This window comes from Hypanus sabinus, chromosome 3, assembly GCF_030144855.1.
Source record: "Hypanus sabinus isolate sHypSab1 chromosome 3, sHypSab1.hap1, whole genome shotgun sequence".
Classification (NCBI taxonomy): domain Eukaryota; kingdom Metazoa; phylum Chordata; class Chondrichthyes; order Myliobatiformes; family Dasyatidae; genus Hypanus; species Hypanus sabinus.
This window is the reverse complement of record NC_082708.1, coordinates 124,555,516-124,575,014: the sequence shown is the minus strand read 5'-3', so window position 1 is coordinate 124,575,014 and position 19,499 is coordinate 124,555,516. Positions and strand designations below refer to the sequence as shown.

General features: G+C 39.0%; 1 protein-coding gene across 1 annotated transcript in view; it reads right to left on the bottom strand.

The window, feature by feature from the left end:
• The window catches only part of kiaa1109 (KIAA1109 ortholog), a 418,633-nt gene that overhangs the window by 9,535 nt on the left and 389,599 nt on the right, over positions 1-19,499 (bottom strand). Inside the window, exons 79-83 of the mRNA XM_059965080.1 lie at positions 15,458-15,650; positions 12,459-12,676; positions 12,106-12,357; positions 6,053-6,256; positions 485-679 (exon numbers count right to left, since the gene is read on the bottom strand). Of these exons, the coding sequence (XP_059821063.1) occupies positions 485-679; positions 6,053-6,256; positions 12,106-12,357; positions 12,459-12,676; positions 15,458-15,650 (1,062 nt within the window). The remainder of the gene's footprint in view (positions 1-484; positions 680-6,052; positions 6,257-12,105; positions 12,358-12,458; positions 12,677-15,457; positions 15,651-19,499) is intronic.

Below are 19,499 nucleotides of genomic sequence, written 5' to 3'. Positions count from 1 at the left end.
CAACACTACTGAAAACTCTTCAGTTACTTGTGTTCTGATCAGTAATTAGGACTGACATTTCTGAACAGGGTTTTGGTCATTTTTCCTTACACTGCATCATTTGGTTCACAATTTTTTTAAACTGTGCTTTAATGTCTTCATAATCAGAAGCATTCAAAAGTTATTCAAATTAATTAAAATTCAAGAAGAAAATTTCTTAAAATTCCTAGTTTTAACCAATTTATAAATCGAGGAAACTTCTCTATAGAAAATTCATTTGTGACCAATTTAAAGGTGGTTACAACTGAATTTGAGAAAATGTAGTTTAAATATATACTTTTACAAAGCAGCAGGTAATTTTTCAACCTAAAAAGTTGGCAGGTCACAAACCTGCACAGAAATCCTTCCCTCCTTAAATACACAAGCTTAAAAATTATATTAGTGAATATATAAATGCAGCAATTGCAACACTAAGCTATGTTTTTCAGATTAATCAAGTATTTACCTTGTAGTGAAGGTTCTTGAGGTTCCTGCATGTGTATTGATTTGAAGTCCAGCTGCATCCTTGGCAAAGCAAAGATCTTTTCTGTCTCATGGTTGTAGTTAGCAGTTCCACGGAAGCCACTTAGCAGACTGGAATTTTTAATAGTTGCCTTATTGTCTGTGGTGTTAGCATCAACATTTCGAAGGAGGTTGAGTTCTACATTTAAAGAGAAAGTAATTTTTGTCCAAAATTCTTAAAGACTATTCTATTAAGCTTTAAGCATATTGCCACACCGACTTTAAACAATAAGCATGCCTAAAATGCTATTTTCTTAGTTGGAAACTGCATTTTAAGCAGTTACAAAAACACAATTGCAGCTTTATTTATTAGGGTTTGAGGAGATTTGGTATGTCACCAAAGACGCTCACAAATTTCTACAGATGTACTATAGAGAGCTGGCTGCATCACTGCCTGGTATGGGGTGGGGACTACTGCACAGAAATGAAAGAAGCTGGATAAAGCTGTGAACTCAGTCAGCTCCATCACGGGCACTAGCCTCTATAGTATTCAGGTCATCTTCAAGGAATGATGCCTGAAAAAGGCAATATTCACCATTAAGGAACCCCATCACCCAGGACATGTCCTCTTCTCATTGTTACCATCAGGAAGGAGGTATAGAAGGCTGAAGACACACACTCAGTGATTCAGGAACAGCTTCTTCCCTCTGCCATCAGATTTCTGAATGGACATTGAACCCATGAATACTACCTTACTACAGTTTTTTTTGCATGACTTATTTAATTATTTTAGATATGTATAAATTAAGCATGTTCTCACCATTTCTGTTCATAATGTTTCTGCAGGTCAGTGTACTAGATGAAATTATGCATAATTTAAAGGAAACTTCAAACACATATTTATATGGTAATATATTGCATTTTCAGCATGCAAATTTATCAACAGTTTAACAAGGTGTTGATATATAAATTACACAAAATGATCTGCAGTGCTCCAGATTGAGCCTAAACTTGCTTTTACGTGGATAAACCTACTGAATGCTGTGTAAATCTTGTTTATCCTTCATGCATTTTCAAATAAGCACAGAAATTAATAACACAAGAATCTACTAGTAAACAGTTTGTCAGTTAAGGGTTCCAAGTTTGACTTGACATTGAGTTTTAAGTCTCAATATAATTTTGAAGTTATTGGCCTACATTATTTTTTCATCTGTGGTCTTAAAAATTGACCAAAAATACATAAATGAGTCCAATTTGATGTGTGCGTATATTTGAGCATATTTGTTAACCATGACTACATATTAATATCTTTTTAAATTATAATCCCACTTCAGCTCCTTAAGGTTGTTGTGTTGCCTTTATGGCAGTTATTTAGTTTATAATATTTTCACTTAGTAATTTGTTTGCTAGCATTCTAGTTAAAGTTAGAATTGTTTAAAGTTGTCTGTGAGAGATCGCGGCAAGCGATGACGTCACATCCGGTTTTGCCACGTCCTGTGGGAAAATACCGGTTTGGAGAAATGGGAAGGTGGGGGGTCGAGACATGTGCAAACGCGAGCAGCAAAGTTTTCTCTCTATGCACCAGGAACATTGTGAAAGCAACGCTGTGAGTTATGAGATAATCGATATGTTGAATTAAAATGTTAACGCCGATCCTGTTAAAAGTAATGACGGTCGATAATGTTTATGTTTTCGTTAGTTAAAGAGTTGCGAATAGTTTATGTTGAAGTGTATTTAAAGCAGTCAATGGCGTAGGTAGATTCTGACTGTATGCTGCACTTTAATGTAATGTAGTTGTTGTAGTTTTACTTTTGCAAGTATTTACGATGTAATTGTAATGTCAAGAAGAAAACAAATGCTGTACAAATCTTGTATTGTTTTATCAACAGTTTTCACCATACGTCAATGTAGAAGAGTGAACAGTAAACGGTTAATCTTACTGTGATCCTGTCGTTATTGACAAAGGTTTAACTCGGTGTTTAGCTCGGCGTTCCGTTACACCCGAGCGAGAACACTACAGTTGTTATTGCTGGGGATGGTAGTGGGGATAAGCTCCCATTACCTATTAAGTGCTCCCAATGGCGTGCTTCTCAAATAGCCTCTGACAACAAGTCCAGCTCCTGGTGTGTTCACGTGTGGCTTAGCTACTAAGCCCAGCAGAACTGTTTCGACTGACAGGAGAAGGGGCAAAGGTGGGTTACTGGTGCCTTAAAATGAGTCACTATGAGCAGATAGGGCTCATCAGACATGATCGGCAGCTCATCTGTAAGGAAAACTCTGATCTCAAACCTCCACTGCTTTGTGGCTATACCCACTCATCAGAAAGGCTTTGGAAGTAAATCTTGAGGAAAATTCTGGAGCTGGAGCCCCTAAGACAGTCCTACGTTGAGTTCAATGCCGACCGGCAACTTCTGTGATGCAGCTGGTGCCAAAATGCATCGGTCTCTGTCGTTGTTTTGGATTCATCAGATGAGTGGAGAGTGGGAGCCTGCTACAGAGGGAACAGATAGCTCTCTATGTCTTACTGCACTGGCTTGCATACAACCAAGATTGCTGGGATGGAACACCCAAGGTCACCTCAACCAATGGAGGGCCTCAAGCATCCCATCTCAGAACGTGTTGCTAAGCTAAAATGGGTGTTTCATTGACAGCTGTCTGTTCAGGAATTTTTTTGATTGCTATAGTTTTTTTTACCGGACATTTGCAATATCTTCAAGTGATAGGAGAATAAATCATAACTGTTCAGTCCTTTGCTGCCCAAAATCTTGTCAAGTGGTTTTTATTAAGTTTTTGCAAGTTCTATATATTGTGAATCTTCTGTGAAAACAGATCTTCAGTAAAGATTTTGTTCTTTCCTTTCCAATATCAAAGGTTATCAACTTTAACAGCTCTAGAACTGTAATGTTCCTCTGGATATTTCTTCCCTTTCACTTTCCTCTGACCATATTTTCAAGACCCTCCCACAACCCCTCCACCCTACCCCCCCCCCACTGTGTTTTCATTATCCCTTCTGATCTTCTTCCTTCTGAGTTCCAAATGATTGATGCCCTGTATAGATTTCAAATGTATCCTCATTATACTTGATTCTAAATATGACCTGATGTAGACCCTTACTGCTGTTTCTAAAATTCATGAATAACTGTACCCTCCATGACTTTTCTGGTGAAATGTCCCTATATCTGTTCATCACTAAATGTCAATATGCCATTGATGGCCTCAATGTTTCCACTATTTTTACTCACTCACAAAGAACCAATCACCACATTGTCAAAGTTGTTACTTTGATTGCTCGATTGTTGTACTGCTAAAAAGGACTTGTTCAACCTGAAGTGTTGAATAGCTGATCCATCTTGGCTTCTTCTTGCGATCCTCACCATCAGAGTCTACAATTACTCATATAAAGGAACTTCTGAGTTCAAGTTTAATTGTCATTTAACCATACATGAATACCCATGAATGGAGCTAGTGTTACTCTGCGGCAAGATGTAACACATACTACCAAAAGTACACAACACAAAGCACAGTACCACACATAAGATAGCAGTAAAATACAATCACACAGAAAAAAAATAATAGCCCAAGTCCCTGAGTCCATGAATGTTGCAGCAGTCTGCAGTCGAACACAATATAGCTTGTCTTCTGCCGAGTGAACATCAGGAGGCAACACTGACTTCGAGACCTCTGGACGGCGGCAAACAGATGACACTGCAGCCTGAGTCCTAGTTCCTCATTACAACCAGGCCACGTGGCTCCTCTGCCGTCCGCACAGCACAAAGAACACACAACAGATGCAAGACAGCATAAAACAGTCACACAAAAAAGTCCGTTCCTAAGTCCATAAATGCCACAGCAGTCTGCAGTCAAACACAACACAGCTGAATGAGCAAATGCTGAAGAGCAGCAATAACAGCCCCCTCCTGAATGGCTACAAAAGGGCAACACCATGCCTTGAGGCCTAGACCTGACAGTTATCGCTGTCATGCAGCTCCTCTGCTGTTTGCATCCACCGCCAATAAATCAGGTAACCAGACTTGTAGCATTCCACATTACCAATATCCAACAGAGTCTTAAGATCACAAGAAAAGCAACTAAGCCAATCACTCGCTGTTAGACTGCACACTGCCTTCACACTTTGACTCTGATGTCTCTTCAGTAATACCTAGTCCAGCTCCTTGTTTTGTTGCCAACAAGCAACTTGTTGATGGGGTAGACCTGCAGTACTTTAATTTGTAACTGTAAAAAAATGTTTAATAAAGACAACAACACCTTTGGTTCGCCCTGTAGAAGCCGCTGCTTCCAAACAACCAGTCGTCTTATTCTGGTGACTCTGAGAGTACAGGATATAGCAAATGGATTGTATTGTATATTGTATAAATGCATTGTAGTAAACATGCACTCCAGAACTAACACTGCCTCCAGTTATGATAATGTTGTTTAATTACAACATGAGATCTCCCAAACTGCATGAAATATTGACCAAGTGGGTCTTACTAAAAAAAAGTAGGACAAATCTAATTTGGCTAATTCTTGGCCAGTCCAATCACAATAATTCAAAAAATGGAGGAAGTTATCATTGACAATGCTGTTAAATGGCACTTACTCATCAATAACTTACCGATGCTTAGTTTTGAGTTTTGGCAGATTTCATCAAAGCTTTGATGCAAGCAAAGCACAGATGGCTGAATTTCAGGGATAAGATGATCAAGAAAGTAGTTGACTAAGCTTTGCATCAAGGTGCCTTGATAAAATTATTTAACAGGCATCAGAGGGTAAAGATTCGCAGCTATGGTTTTCACAGATCAATTATCCTAGTCCCCAAGACATCACTGCAGGACTTCCTCAGGGCAGTAGCCCAGATCCAACATATTCAAAATCAGTTAACAATTTAAAAACAAACTTAGGCCTTGTAGTTTCCCAAACCTCAGATGCCCTACTTCTCCTTGATCCCAAGAAGCACAAGTAGGACTGTACAGATTGGCACATACTTTCAGCCTGCTGGTCATTCATAAAATTTATTTCATCCTGCTTTTATACTTCCCCCTCTTCTTTGTTCAGTCCTTTGCCAGTTAGATATTGATTATTCCTTCTCTCAACATATTTCCTTTAAAGACACAATTACATTCTCAAAGTTTCTCCACCTCCATCCCATTGTCCTGCTAATGAGTCTTTCCACACCTCTGAGATGTCTATTTTCCCCTTAATTGTAGCGTAACACCCTCCTAGACCTAGATTACAACCGCATTTCTTCCATTTCCTGTATTCCTGTATTTCTCATTTCCTCTTCTCTAAATAACAGGGATAAAATTCTCCTTCAGCTCACTTTTCACCCTACCAAACTAAACTAAAATGCACATAAGCTCAATCAGATAGCATGGCATTGATATGCAACATATAAGAACAAAAGACCACCAATTAGACAGAAATTATTAATGAGGTAGCACGGTACTGAGGTGATATAGCATGGCCTAAAGGAATATAATACCAACTCTATTTGAAGCTTTGACTCAAAATTAAATCAATGGAAATAAGTGAAACTGAACTTTAAACAGAATAGATTATTATACTTTCTTACCTTCATTCCTCGTGGCAGTAACGTAATTAAACCACTCCTGTACTGTTGCAACACCATGTGGAGGGTTTTCATGACGACGTCTCGTTATTTTGGTTATTGTGGCCATTGGACTTTCTAAAGCACCACCAGGTTTTGTAACCATTGTATTGTGTCCCAAATGAAAGTCCAAAGTTTGTACAATGTATGTTGAATGGTCACTAGCACCTTTGTGTAGAATAAAAAAAATAGCTGCAGCTAAATTGAATAAAACAAGCAAAATGACAAATTTTGATTTTTTTAAAATTATGGAGATGCTAATTTGCAATGGGACTGCTGATGTACAAAATAGAAGACCAAGGAACAGCAGGGTCTTAAGTATCTGTTAGCAGAAACATCTGATCCACTGGTGAATGATGCTTAGCTTGTTTTTGAGGGGACAGTAGTTCTATAAAATAATTAGTGTCCATAGCACAGCTTTGAAAAATTTCAAGACTTTTGATTATATAATCAAGCAGAGCTTTCCAACTTAAAATAAAATCAATGATAATTGAAACATTCCATAACCATAAACCAAAGCCATTTGAGGTTATAATGAAATATTACAGAAATAAGCACAAAACTAAAGAAACTTTACTAATTGATATTGAATATACTTAACAATTTGACATTAGCATTCATTATTTATATTATTGCAATTGTAATAGACATTGTAAAACTGCACAGTACTGTGGGCATGCTTCAGATCAATAAGCTGAATTTTAAACAGAACTGGATAGGAGAGTTCAGGTGAATTGGAAGAATGGAAAGATTAAGAGAAGGGATCTGATAGAAACGTAGGATGGAGATTGAGTCACAATAAACAGATTGTAACAGGAAGGGATCAGCCATATCCACTTAAGAAACAGTTGCAAATAGCATCATTGAGTTAGGGGAGAAAGTAATAAGACAAAATTAAAGGCAATTATCATAATACAGACAGCATCTGCAACAACTTAGCACAAATAAAAAATAAGTTGGTGTAATCCAAGGGTTTTTAAAGAGATATTGTAAGACAGGTGACTCAGCTGCAAGGTGAATATGACCAAGTGCTTAATATTTTACAAGGCCAGTCAAGAAGAAAAGGAAGAATTACTTCTGTTGATGGATTTGATGAAGACTATAGTAGGAAATGATCTTGGCTTGGAAGTTCATGCTGCAGAACCATTTTGGGTGGGGATAAACAATAAAGCAAAGTAGTTAATGATGGCTAGTCTTGAAAAGCAGCAACAGGTGATGCTGTATGATACAGTACAAGCCATGGAATAGTAGGAAAGATATTGCAATAATCTTCAAAGAGATTAGACAAATAAAGTTGGTAGATTGGATGATGTTATGCCTTGTACAGTTTCTTTGAACTAAGCATTGTGGAACGAAGCAGGAACAGATTAGATCTGGTTGTATGTAATGAGAAATGATTAATTAATAGTCCCATTGTTAAGCTTCCTCTCAGATCAGCACATGATAAAATTTCACATAGTGAGAAATAAAGTTGTTCGCTAATTCTTCTTAAAGACAAATTCATCATTTCTTAATGAATATATAATCTGACATGCTGATAGACAAGTGCAGTACACAATTTACAGAATGAGCAATAAGATTGTGAGGAAGCTTTGAAATTTATTTTTAACTAAATGATAAAAATGGAGTGGATGCATTTGAAGAGTAAGCTAACAAGAACTATAAAAACAAACAGCAGGAACTAATGTAAGAACCCAACAAAATAGGAGCAAGGACTGGTTACCAAACCCTCAAGCCTAACCCCATCATTCAATATCATGCACAATTTATGCCTGTTTTGTGTCAGATCCCCATAATCCTCAATTCTATAATCTTTCAAATATTTATCTCTTCATTGTTCAGTGTGCATAGATAATCCTTGGGGGCAGAGTATTACACAAATTTATTACTCTTTTGAAAAAAGAATTTTTAAAGTATTCTAGTTTCAAATGATTGGCCCCTTATTCTGTAGTTGTGCCCCTTTGTGACTCTCAAACTAGTGAAAACATCTTAACACTTACCCTGTCAAGCCCTCTTAAGATCTTTTATGTGCGAATAATATTACCCATCATTCTTATAAATTCAAAAAAATACAGACCCCAACTATCTAGCCTCTCTCGATAGTACTAACTGGGAATTAGGCTGGTGAATCTCCTTTGGAATACCTCCAATGCCTTTACATCCTTTATCATTTAGGAGGACCAAAACTGCTCAGTATTAAGAGTGTGGCCTCACAGTATTCTGTACAACTGTAACATAACTTTCCTCTTCTTAAACTCCAATCCCTTCCTAATAAAGATCAGCATGTTGCTTGCTTCTAACTGCTTGTTGGAGCTTGCTTACTAACTTCAGATTCATGTACTGGAACACCTAAATCCTTCTGAACTTCACTCATTTTTACTCTCTCTCCATTTAAATAATAATCTGCCCTTTCATTCCTCCTACTGAAGTGCATTGATCTCACACTTTCACATTTGAAACACCATTTGCTTGGTTTTCATCTGACCACTCAAATAAGAAACTTACAAGTATATAAACTTGAAAAGAGTAGTTGAAGTAAATATTAGCCTCACAGAATGAGACTGGGCAAGAAGGAAATCGCAGGAACTTTGTATGAATATTTTATATCTTCATGGCAATGATAATAGAGAATTGTAAACACAAAATACACTGCAGATGCTGTGGTCAAATCAAGACATACAAAAAAGCTGGATGAACTTAGCAGGTTGGATGCTGCCCGACCTGCTGAGTTCATCCAGCATTTTTGTACATCTTGATAATAAAGAATTAGTAGGCAAAAGGAAAGAAAACAAGTCGCAAGGACAATAAAGAACAGAAAAGAATTGGGTGAATATGCAAAAATGTGGCAGATAGAATATAATGTGGAGAAATAACAATCTACTCACCTTGGGAGATCAACAGAATGCAGAATATTATTTAAATAGAGAAAGTCTATGGAACATAGCTGTACAAGGATTTCAATGTCCTTATACAGTACATGAAGTACAGAAATTTAGGTACCAAAAGTAATTGGGAAGGCAAATGAAATGCGCCTCTAACTTTGAAAATGGCCACCAAAGCATAAATCTCTGGGCATATTTATTTCTATGATCACATGAGAAAAATTAACTATAACATTAAGTAGCATAAATTTGGGTGTTTTTCTTGGTTGTACCTGTTTGATTGCAACTAAAGCAGAAGTTATACCTGATATCCATTTGTTTACCATTCCGCACCTTTATAATAATTGACAGCAAATAACAATAATGGATTTATATTTTATATTCTTCTCTCAAAGGCATTAATTACTGAGTAATTTAACATATTTGACTACTCCCATCAATTGATATCAATCCATTTCAGAGACTGCATGTAAACTAGGAATGCCTACCTAGACTACATTTTGGGAATACTGATCTCTTAGATGTCCTCCTCCTACATGCATAAAGGCAGAGGATCCAGAGATAAGGACAACAAAGAGGTGGTCGCAGGAGGCTGAGGAGTGGCTACAAGGTTACTTTGAATTAATGGACTGTGCCATGTTCAAGGACTCATCAAGGACCTGAATGAATACACCACAGTTGTCATGGACCTTATAAAAACAGTTGTAGATGAGTGTGTCTCCACGACATCATTCACAGTCTTCCCTAATCAGAAGCCTTGCATGAACTATGAGTTTGACAATCTTTTGAGAGCCAGATCAGCGACATTCAGGTCTGGCAACCAAGTTAAAGATAAATGATCCAGGTATGATCTCTGGAAAGCCAACTCACCTGTAAAGTGGCAATTCTGAAGCAAACCTGATACACTGAAGGTTGCTTGACAGCTACGGCAAGGCTTGAATGCTATCACCTACTACAAAGTGAAACCAAGCGACATCGAAGACAACAAGGCTTTACCCCCTCAATGAGCTCAAGGTTCTTTAAACTCACTTTGACCATCAAAACATGGAGTCATATTAACAAACTCCCATTGCACGTGATAACCCTGTGATTTCAATCTGATGCCAATGTAGAGCAGCCTTCAGGAGGGAGAACTGATGGAAAGCATCCGGCGCAGATGGGGTACCTGGCCGAGTACTAAAGATCTGTGCTGATCAACTGGCTGGAGTAGGTATCTTTCACTTCTTACTTTGGCAGTCTGTGGTGCTCACTGGCTTCAACAATACCAGTGCCTAAGAAGTACGTGGTAACCTGCTTCAATGACTATCACCCAGTAGCACTTACATCCACTGTGATGAAGTGGTTTGTGAGACTGGTGATGAAACACATCAACTCCTGCCTGAGAAGCGACTTTAATCCACTCTAATTTAACTACTGTCACAACATGTCAATAGCAGATGCCATTTCATTGGCTCTCTACTCAATCCTGGAACTTCTGGATAGCAAAGATGCATATACCAGGATGCTCTTCATTGATTACAGCTCAACAGTCAATACTATCATCCTCTCAAAGATCGTCAATAAGCTTCAAGTCCTAGGCCTCAAAACGTCCTTGTGCAACTGGATCCTCAATTTCAGACTGGCAAAAGTATTTCCTCCACAATCTCGCTCAGGATAGGTGCACCACATGGCCTCTGTGCTTAGCCCCTTGCTCTACTTGCTTTATACTTATGACCGTGAGGCTAAGCACAGATCCAATGCCATATTTGAGTTTGCTGACAACAACTGGTGACGGTTCAGCATTTAGACAGAGGTTGAAAATTTGGTTGAGTGGTGCCATAACAATAACCTCTCATTCAATGTTAGCATGACCAAAGAGATGATTATTAACTTCAGGACAAGGAAACCGAAGGCTCATGAACTAGTTCTCATCAGGGGATCAGAGGTGGAGAGGGTCCAGCAACTTCAAATTCATGGGCGTTAGCACTTCAGAGGACCTGTCCTGGGTCCAGCATGTAAGTGCTATTATGAAGAAGCTTGCAAAGACTCGGCATGTCATCTAAAACTTTAACAAACTGCTACAGATGTGAGGTGGAGAGTATATTGACTGGCTGCATCTCAGTCTGGTATGGAAACAGCAGTGCCCTTGTAATGAAAAGTCTACAAAAAGTTGTGGATATGACACACTTCATCATGGTTAAAGCCCCCTGCATCATTTAGCACATATACAATGAAACTCACAGAAAGCGGCCTCCATCATCAAAGAGCCCCACCATCCAATTCATGCTCTCTTCTTGCTGCTGCCATCAGCCAAGTGGTACAGGAGGTTCAGGACCCACACCACCAGGTTCAGGAATTTATTAACCCTCAACCATCAAACTCTTGAACCAGTTAGGATAACTTCACTTGCCCCATTACTGAACTGTTCCCACAACCTATGGACTCATTTTCAAGGACTCTTCATCTCATGTTTTCCATTCTTATTGCTTATTTGTTTATTATTATCATTATTTTCTCTTTCTTCTTGCATCTTCACAGTTTGTTGGGTTTTTTTGCACGCTGGGTATTGCTTGCCCTGTTGGGTGTGGTCTTTCATTGATTCTATTGTGTTCCTTGTACTCTCTGAGAACACATGCAAGAAAATCTCAGGGTTGTATATGACGACATTTATGTACTTTGATAATAAATTTACTTTGAACTATGCAAACAGCCTGAAATGATAGTTATATAATATTATGCACTTGGTAAGATATCAAAATGTGTGTGAGGAAAGTGCTTTGATCATACACAAAGTTTTCATTCCCCTGAAGCTAATTTTTAATCTTAGGAGGAAATATCTGCTGTTTCATGGCATAACATTTCTCAAATACTATGCCTGTAAGGCATTCACCTAGCTTCTACTCAAATATTTTAAAAAAATAAAACATTTTCCTTGCAATTTGCAAATTTAAACCCAGATGATGAAATTATCTCTCAGGTGTAAAGGCTTAGGCACCTTGGCTTTAGAGACTCATATTATATTATGCCTGATTCTGATCACCTTTGCCTGCTCAAATTTATGCCAGTATAAGAGGACTGGAATATTATTAATTACTCTTAATAACTGCTTTATAAAAATTGAACTCATTTGTAACTTAAAAGCTGTTTCTTATTTACCATCTTCCCAGATTTTCTGAGCCTCAGTCCAGAAAGCAATATTGGGCTCATCGAGGTGGAATAATGCCCATGATTTTGAACGGAAGTTTGGTCCATGAAAACATGCTAGAGTCATGTGATTTCCATGCAAACTCATAGATCCACCCAGTTGCACTGCATCTTCAGGCAGAGGCATTTGGAATAAGGAAATCTGGCATCCAGCGATCACCTTTAACACTTCTGGCCAATGGCGATGATGGGCTGCATCCAATACTACAAGTGAGAAAGTGAATAATAATTAGGGAATACAACTGTAAAATGTATCGATTTTAAATCTGTATATTTTTAAAGAAAATTACGTAGGGAATTCTCACAATGTTCACTAGAACTTCTCTCCACATTTATTACTGGTGTTTTAGGTGGTATGTACAGGACAGGTCCCCAGGTAGACAGGGCACGTTTGCTTGTATCGAACTGCTGGGTGAAAAATTCTTGCAATTTCATTCCAATTTTAATTAGGTCAGGCGTGGTTGATCGTGAGATCATGACCTGGAAAATGTCCCATTGCAGATCGCCATGAACAAACGCTTCACTGTGGGGATGGAAGAATAAATGTTATTTGGGTATTAATAAATTCCATTTTTCATTTGTCTAATCATTTTCAACATCCTTTCTGATCTTTGTGTACTATTGCATCATTACTAGCTGAGTAAATTTTGGCTAATCCCCAACTCTCTGACACCAGTATAGTAGACAGCTTCTCAAGTTTTTAAAATTGGAGCAGATTCATTCTACAGTGTATTCTCACCTTTGGATACCTTCTTACTTTTCTTACATACTAACTAGCCAGCTATATACAGTGCCTTGAAAAAGTATTCAGCCCTCCCAACCCTTTATTCACATAAATGAGTACTACAATAGGGATTTTTGATTAATTTACCTGAAAATTTTTATTTATCAATCACAATGCTCCTTTTTACAGAGTAGAGCCCAAAAATAGGGAAAGTTCAAAAATATTCACCTCCCTTTGCTGCGTACTTGGTTGAACCACCTCTCACAGCTATTACAGCCAGTAGTCTTTTTGGAAAAGTCTCCATTAGCTTTGCAGAACATAATGGAGCATGACTTTCCCATTCCTCCTTGCAAAATTGCTCAAGCTGTGCCAGGCTATTTGGCAAGTGGCAGTGGAAAGCAATCTTGAAGTCTTGTCAGAGATGTTGCATCGGGTTAAGGTCACGACTTGGACTGGGCCACTAAAGGACATCAATTTTCGTCACTTGAAACCACATTGCTCTGGCAGTACGCTTCAGGTTATCGTCCTGCTGAAAGAGCAACTTCCTCCCCAGTTTAAGCTTTCTGGCAGAGGCTAGTAGGTTTTTATCAAGGATCTCTCTGTATTTAGCAGCATTCATCTTCCCATCAATTCTGAATAGATTTCCAGTCCCTGTTGCTGAAAAGCATCCCCCTTGCATGATGCTACCTCCACTATACAACAGGGATGGTGTTACCTGGCTGATGTGCAGTATTAGATTTACGACGCACATATTGAACAGTGTTGACCAAAAATGTTCCACTTTAATCTCAACTGACCACAAGAGCATTTTGTTTTAAGCCATGGCTTCTTCCTTGTCACTCTTCCATAAATAACTTTTTTTGTGCAAGGCTTCAGATACAGCACAGCCATGAACTTCATCTCCAGTTCAGCCACTGACTTCTGCAGTTCACGCAGACTGACTGTTGATGTCATAGGAGCCTCTCTTACAAACGCCATTCTCCTCTGGCAACTAAGCTTAGAGCAGGAGTCGGCAATGTTTACCACTGAAAGAGCCAATATGGACCCATTTCCCACAGAAAAGAAAACACTGGGAGCCACAAAACCCGTTTGACATTTAAAATGAAATAACACTGCATACAACGGTTTTTTTTTTGCCTTTATGCTATGTATAAACAAACTATAATGTGTTGCATTTATGAAATTGATGAACTCCTGCAGAGAAAACAAAATTACATTTCTGCATGCAACAAAAACATTTTGAACTCCGAAAAAAAGATGTTGGGTTGAAGGTTACTCCATAGTTAGCTTACCTTGGATCGAAGAATTAAAAGAAAGCGCGCACTGGCGGGTGTCAGGCATTGGCAGTGGTGATGTATATTAATAGTGATAAAAAAACACGTTGTAGCGGTGTGCTGCACGCAGCGCTAAAATAACGACACTGCAGTCAAAGATAACTTTATTCGAACTAAACAGCCTTGCTTTAAAGCCTCCCTCAACCCGTCCCCGTGGGCGCGGATGCTCCAAAAGACACATACTCACAAACCCCCGTAGGCTATCTCCCTTAGCCGGAACGGTGGCTAATTGTGAGCCGGTTCGGATGTGCCAGGAAATGGGGTCTCCACAACGTTTTATTTAGATTGTACAAGATCACCATAATCTTCAAATTTCGAATTACATTTCAAAAACTAACAAACCACGGGGAGCCGCAGCACAGAGATGAAAGAGCCTCATGCGGCTCCGGAGCCGCGGGTTGCCGACCTCTGGCTTAGAGGGATAGCCTGACGTAGGCAGTGTGGCTGTGGTTTCATATTTTTTCCACTTTTTAGCAAAGAACTGCACTGAACTCTGAGGTTTGTTCAGTGCCTTTGAGAGAGTCTTGTACCCTTCACCAGATCTGTGTTTTTCTATTATTATTCCCCTGACTTGTCTTTGATGCTCTTTTATCTTCCCTTTGCTTTGGTCTGTTGAAAATCTAGCAGACTGTTAGACCTTACAGAGAGAGGGGACATTTATTCTTAAGATCCTCCAGTTTTCTACATCTACAAACTGGGTGAGCTGGCAAGGGAGATTATCCAGTATTGCACCTGAGAAAATATAGCGCAGTAATTACAATATTTGTTCAGTCTCAGAATTTTGTTTTTTAATTTTTAGTAACGTGTTGACAGGTTTTGGAATGTTTCTTTTGATTGGGCATGATGCACAATGTTTTGTAGATACGCTCAAAAATTCTACTTCAATATAGTATTAAATTTAGAAAATGAGACAGTAAAATGTGAAAATAGTGGAATACTTGTTCAAGGCACTGTAGAGAAGCTGATGTGAACAATCACTAACACGATTTCCATTCTTTATTCATTAACATTACTATATATTCCTATTGAGTTTATAGATACTGATATTTAGCTGACAATATCCACAGTACCATCACCTGTACACACAAAGAGCTAGCAAGTGTTTGTTGTACAATATGGAACTTACCATTTATGAGATGAATTGAAAGCACAGCACACATGAATTGCACTTGCATGAAAGCAACCCAAAAAAACTTTCTGTGCATAAATACATTTATCATGTCATCTATAATTAAAGTGCATGTACCTTTTTTCAGTCATGCTCAGGTCTACTGTATTATAAAGGTTAACTTTCCATTCATCTTGTAGTTGCAGATCAGCATTGCTGAAAATTCCCATCAGTATGCTTGATCCCATATAATCAACTCGAGCATCAGTGGAACCCAATGTGATTTGGATCTTATGGCTGGGTTGCTGGTTTCGATGTTCCGAGATATGAGCTTTAAACAATAAATTAACAAGTCATTTTCTACAAAATTCAAAGCAGCAGTAGTATCTAAAATTCTTTTTGACACAAAACTTTTTATTTTGTGCCGTGGTTTTAAACTTCCTTTCTCAACCTTATTAATATTATTGCATAATTAAGTACTAGATCCTTTCTCAACTAATCTACACATTAATGATCAAATCATTTCTCACCAAATATTTTTTGTACATTAGTGAAAATCACCACGTTTCCCTTATTCTCTTGGATTATATTCTTTAACTTTCTGGATGTATTTTTGGACTTTTCTTGGATGGAAGTCACAAAAGAAATGCAGACTGCTTTGATTACATTATTGATACACAGTGTGAATTTTAATTATATGTGCAAAAATATTGGTGTGAAAATTGCATACACAACCTATAGAAGAACTGGATGAAAATTGCCTTAGTTCAAATGTTAAGCAAATTAAATAACTGCATATTCACTTAGTCAAAGACTCCATTCCATTTCTGTTACATTTACTATTTCTAGTGAAGATAGATATAAATTGATGATTTAATACCTCAGCAATGCCTTTATGCCCCATTATTGACTTCTCTTGTCATTGTGTCAATGGAGCTTGAAATTATATTTTTTATCTAATACTATCATTAAACTTTTAGATGGCCAATGTAGGCTCACTTTTCCCCACAGAGTTCTTATTTCTCAGTGCTGTGTATATTGTTTTACCAATTGGAAAATCTTTTAATCTAATTTCCCCTGTTCCTGAGCTAATTTATAATGATAGTTGACTTTACATTTAAAATGATAGTTTTGGCTGATCTGTGCATTTTTTAAATTGTGTACAAAATTCTATCAGAGTGATCATTTTCCATGGAGGATCCTGTACTACAGAGTTCCTAATCAACACTATCCAAGGCAAAATCCAAAGTAGTTTGCATCATTAGGTGTTGGTCATACTGCAAATGATTGAATAGTTCTCCTATCTAGCTTAGTGACTGCAAAAATGCTTTAAGACTTAGATTTTATGTGTGGAATTTACATGTACCTTAAAAGAAATCAAACTAAAATCAATGATAATTGAATCATCACATAACCATAAACCAAAACCATTTAATATATATGATAGAAATTATAAGAACAAAAATAAAGATTGACATTTTCTGAAGATATTACTCTTTTTCATGGGAGAAATCAATTAAAGTACAGACTACGTTTACTGAGTGACCTTGTTTGGTGTACAGCAGACAGTTTTTTTGAGAGTCACACGCTCTGTCTCATATCTAACTCACTGGCTACATTATCAATAAATATTCTCGTGAAATCACACCAAACCACTTTCACCAATTTCATTTGCACTGTCTATCTGATAATTAAAGTCTGTAATTATTATATTATCTTCACTGGAAGCTCTTCTTATTTCTTGAGTAATTCGCTATCATTGCAGCTGCTATTCAGGGACAATAAATATCTTCAATCAGTCAGGATACAAAGGATCAACAGACATATTATTGTAACTGGGTATAGAAATGGCAGAGCTAAGGTTGAATATGAAAGTCTTTTGGATTGGGACGTGGAATTGGTTTATTATTGTCACATGTACTGGTGTACAGTAAAAAGCTTGTCTTACATACTGTTCATACAGATTAATATTACATTGAGGAAGTACAGGTAAAACTGTAGCAGAATGGAGAACAAAGTGTAACAGTAACAAAGAAGTATAGTGCAGGTAGACAATAGAGTGTAAGATCACACGAGGTAGGTTGTGAAGTCGGTCCATCTTATTGAACTAGGGAAGTTCAACAAGTGGAAATCTGCAGATGCTGGAAATTCAAACAACACACACAAAATGCTGATGGAACACAGTAGGCCAGGCAGCATCTATAAGGAGAAGCTCTGTCGACGTTTCAGGCCAAGACCCTTCGTTAGGACTAACTGAAAGGAGAGATACTAAGAGATTTGAAAGTAGGAGGGGGAGGGGGAAATGCGAAATGATAGGAGAAGACCGGAGGGGGTAGGATGAAGCTAAGAGCTGGAAAGGTGATTGGCGAAAGTGATACAGAGCTGGAGAAGGGAAAGGATCATGGGACGGGAGGCCTAGGGAGAAAGAAAGGGGGAGGGGGGGGAAGTGCCAGAGGGAGATGGAGAACAGGCAGAGTGATGGGCAGAAAGAGAGAAGAAAATGAACAACTAAATATATCAGGGATGGGGTAAGAAGGGGAGGAGGGGCATTAACGGAAGTTAGAGAAGTCAATGTTCATGCCATCAGGTTGGAGGCTACCTAGCCGGTATATAAGGTGTTGTTCCTCCAACCTAAGTGTAGCTTCATCTTAATAGTACAGGGGGCCATGAATAGACATATCAGAATGGGAATGGGACGTGGAATTAAAATGTGTGGCCACTGGGAGATCCTGCTTTCTCTGGTGGACCGAGCGTAGTTGTTCAGCGAAACTGTCTCCCAGTCTGCGTTGGGTCTCGCCAATATATAAAAGGCCACACCGGGAGCACTGGACGCAGTATACCACACCAGCCGACTCACAGGTGAAGTGTCGCCTCACCTGAAAGGACTGTCTGGGGCCCTGAATGGTGGTGGGGGAGGAAATGTAAGGGCAGGTGTAGCACTTGTTCCGCTTACAAGGATAAGTGCCAGGAGGGAGATCGGTGGGAAGGAATGGGGGGGGGGGGGCAAGTGGACAAGGGAGTTGTGTAGGGAGCAATCCCTGCGGAAAGCAAAAGGGGTGGGGAGGGAAAGATGTGCTTGGTAGTCGGATCCCGTTGGAGGTGCCGTAAGCTACGGAGAATTATACGTTGGACCTGGAGGCTGGTGGGGTGGTAGGTGAGGAAAAGGGGAGCGGATGGGGTGAGGGCAGATGTGCGGGAAATGGGAGAGATGCGTTTGAGAGCAGAGTTGATCACCTTTCCAGCTCTTAGCTTCATCCCACCCCCTCCGGTCTTCTCCTATCATTTTGCATTCCCCCCCCCCACCCAACTACTTTCAAATCTCTTAGTATCTTTCCATTCAGTTAGTCCTGACGAAGGGTCTCGGCCCGAAACGTCAACGGTGCTTCTCCTTATAGATGCTGCCTGGCCTGCTGTGTTCCACCAGCATTTTGTGTGTGATGTTCAACAAGTAATGTTAGTCTACTAGTACTCTGTAGACTGCCTGCTTCATTTGCATCCCATTTCTCTTTGTTTCACTTTCAGTGTGCACTATCAGCTAGTTGAGGACAAATGTATTTTGACATGACTTGAAGCTACTTGTGCCTGCACACAACATGCAGGAAGTTGTAGGGATACAACAAATTAACAGGAAAGCAAATGTTATGCAACATGCACAAAATGCAGGAGGAAATAATCAGGCCAGGCAGTATCTATGGAAAAGAGTAATCAGGTGACATTTCGGGCCCTTCATCAGGACTGGAAAGGGAGGGGAGAATTCTAAGCACGGAGGTGGGGAGAAGGGGAAGAAGCAGCACTAGGTGGCAGGTGATAGGTGAAAATGGGAGACGGAAGGGGGTGAAGTAAAGAGCTGGGAAGTTGATTGGTTAAAGAGATAAAGGGCTGGAGAAGGGGGAATCAATGGAAGAAAGGGAAAGGGGAACAGCACCAGAGGGAGGAGATGGGTAGGTGAGGAGCTAAGATGAGATGGGGAAACAGGAATGGGGAATGGAAGGAGTGGGGGAGCAATAACCAAATGTTCAAGAAATCAATGTGCATGTAATCAGCCTGGAGGCTACCCAGACAGAATATAAGGTGTTGCTCCTCCAACCTGAGCGTGGTGTCATCATGGCAGTGGAGGAGGCCATGAACTGACTGGAGACCGCTTTGCTATGCACCTTCACCACACTCAGGTTGAACGAGC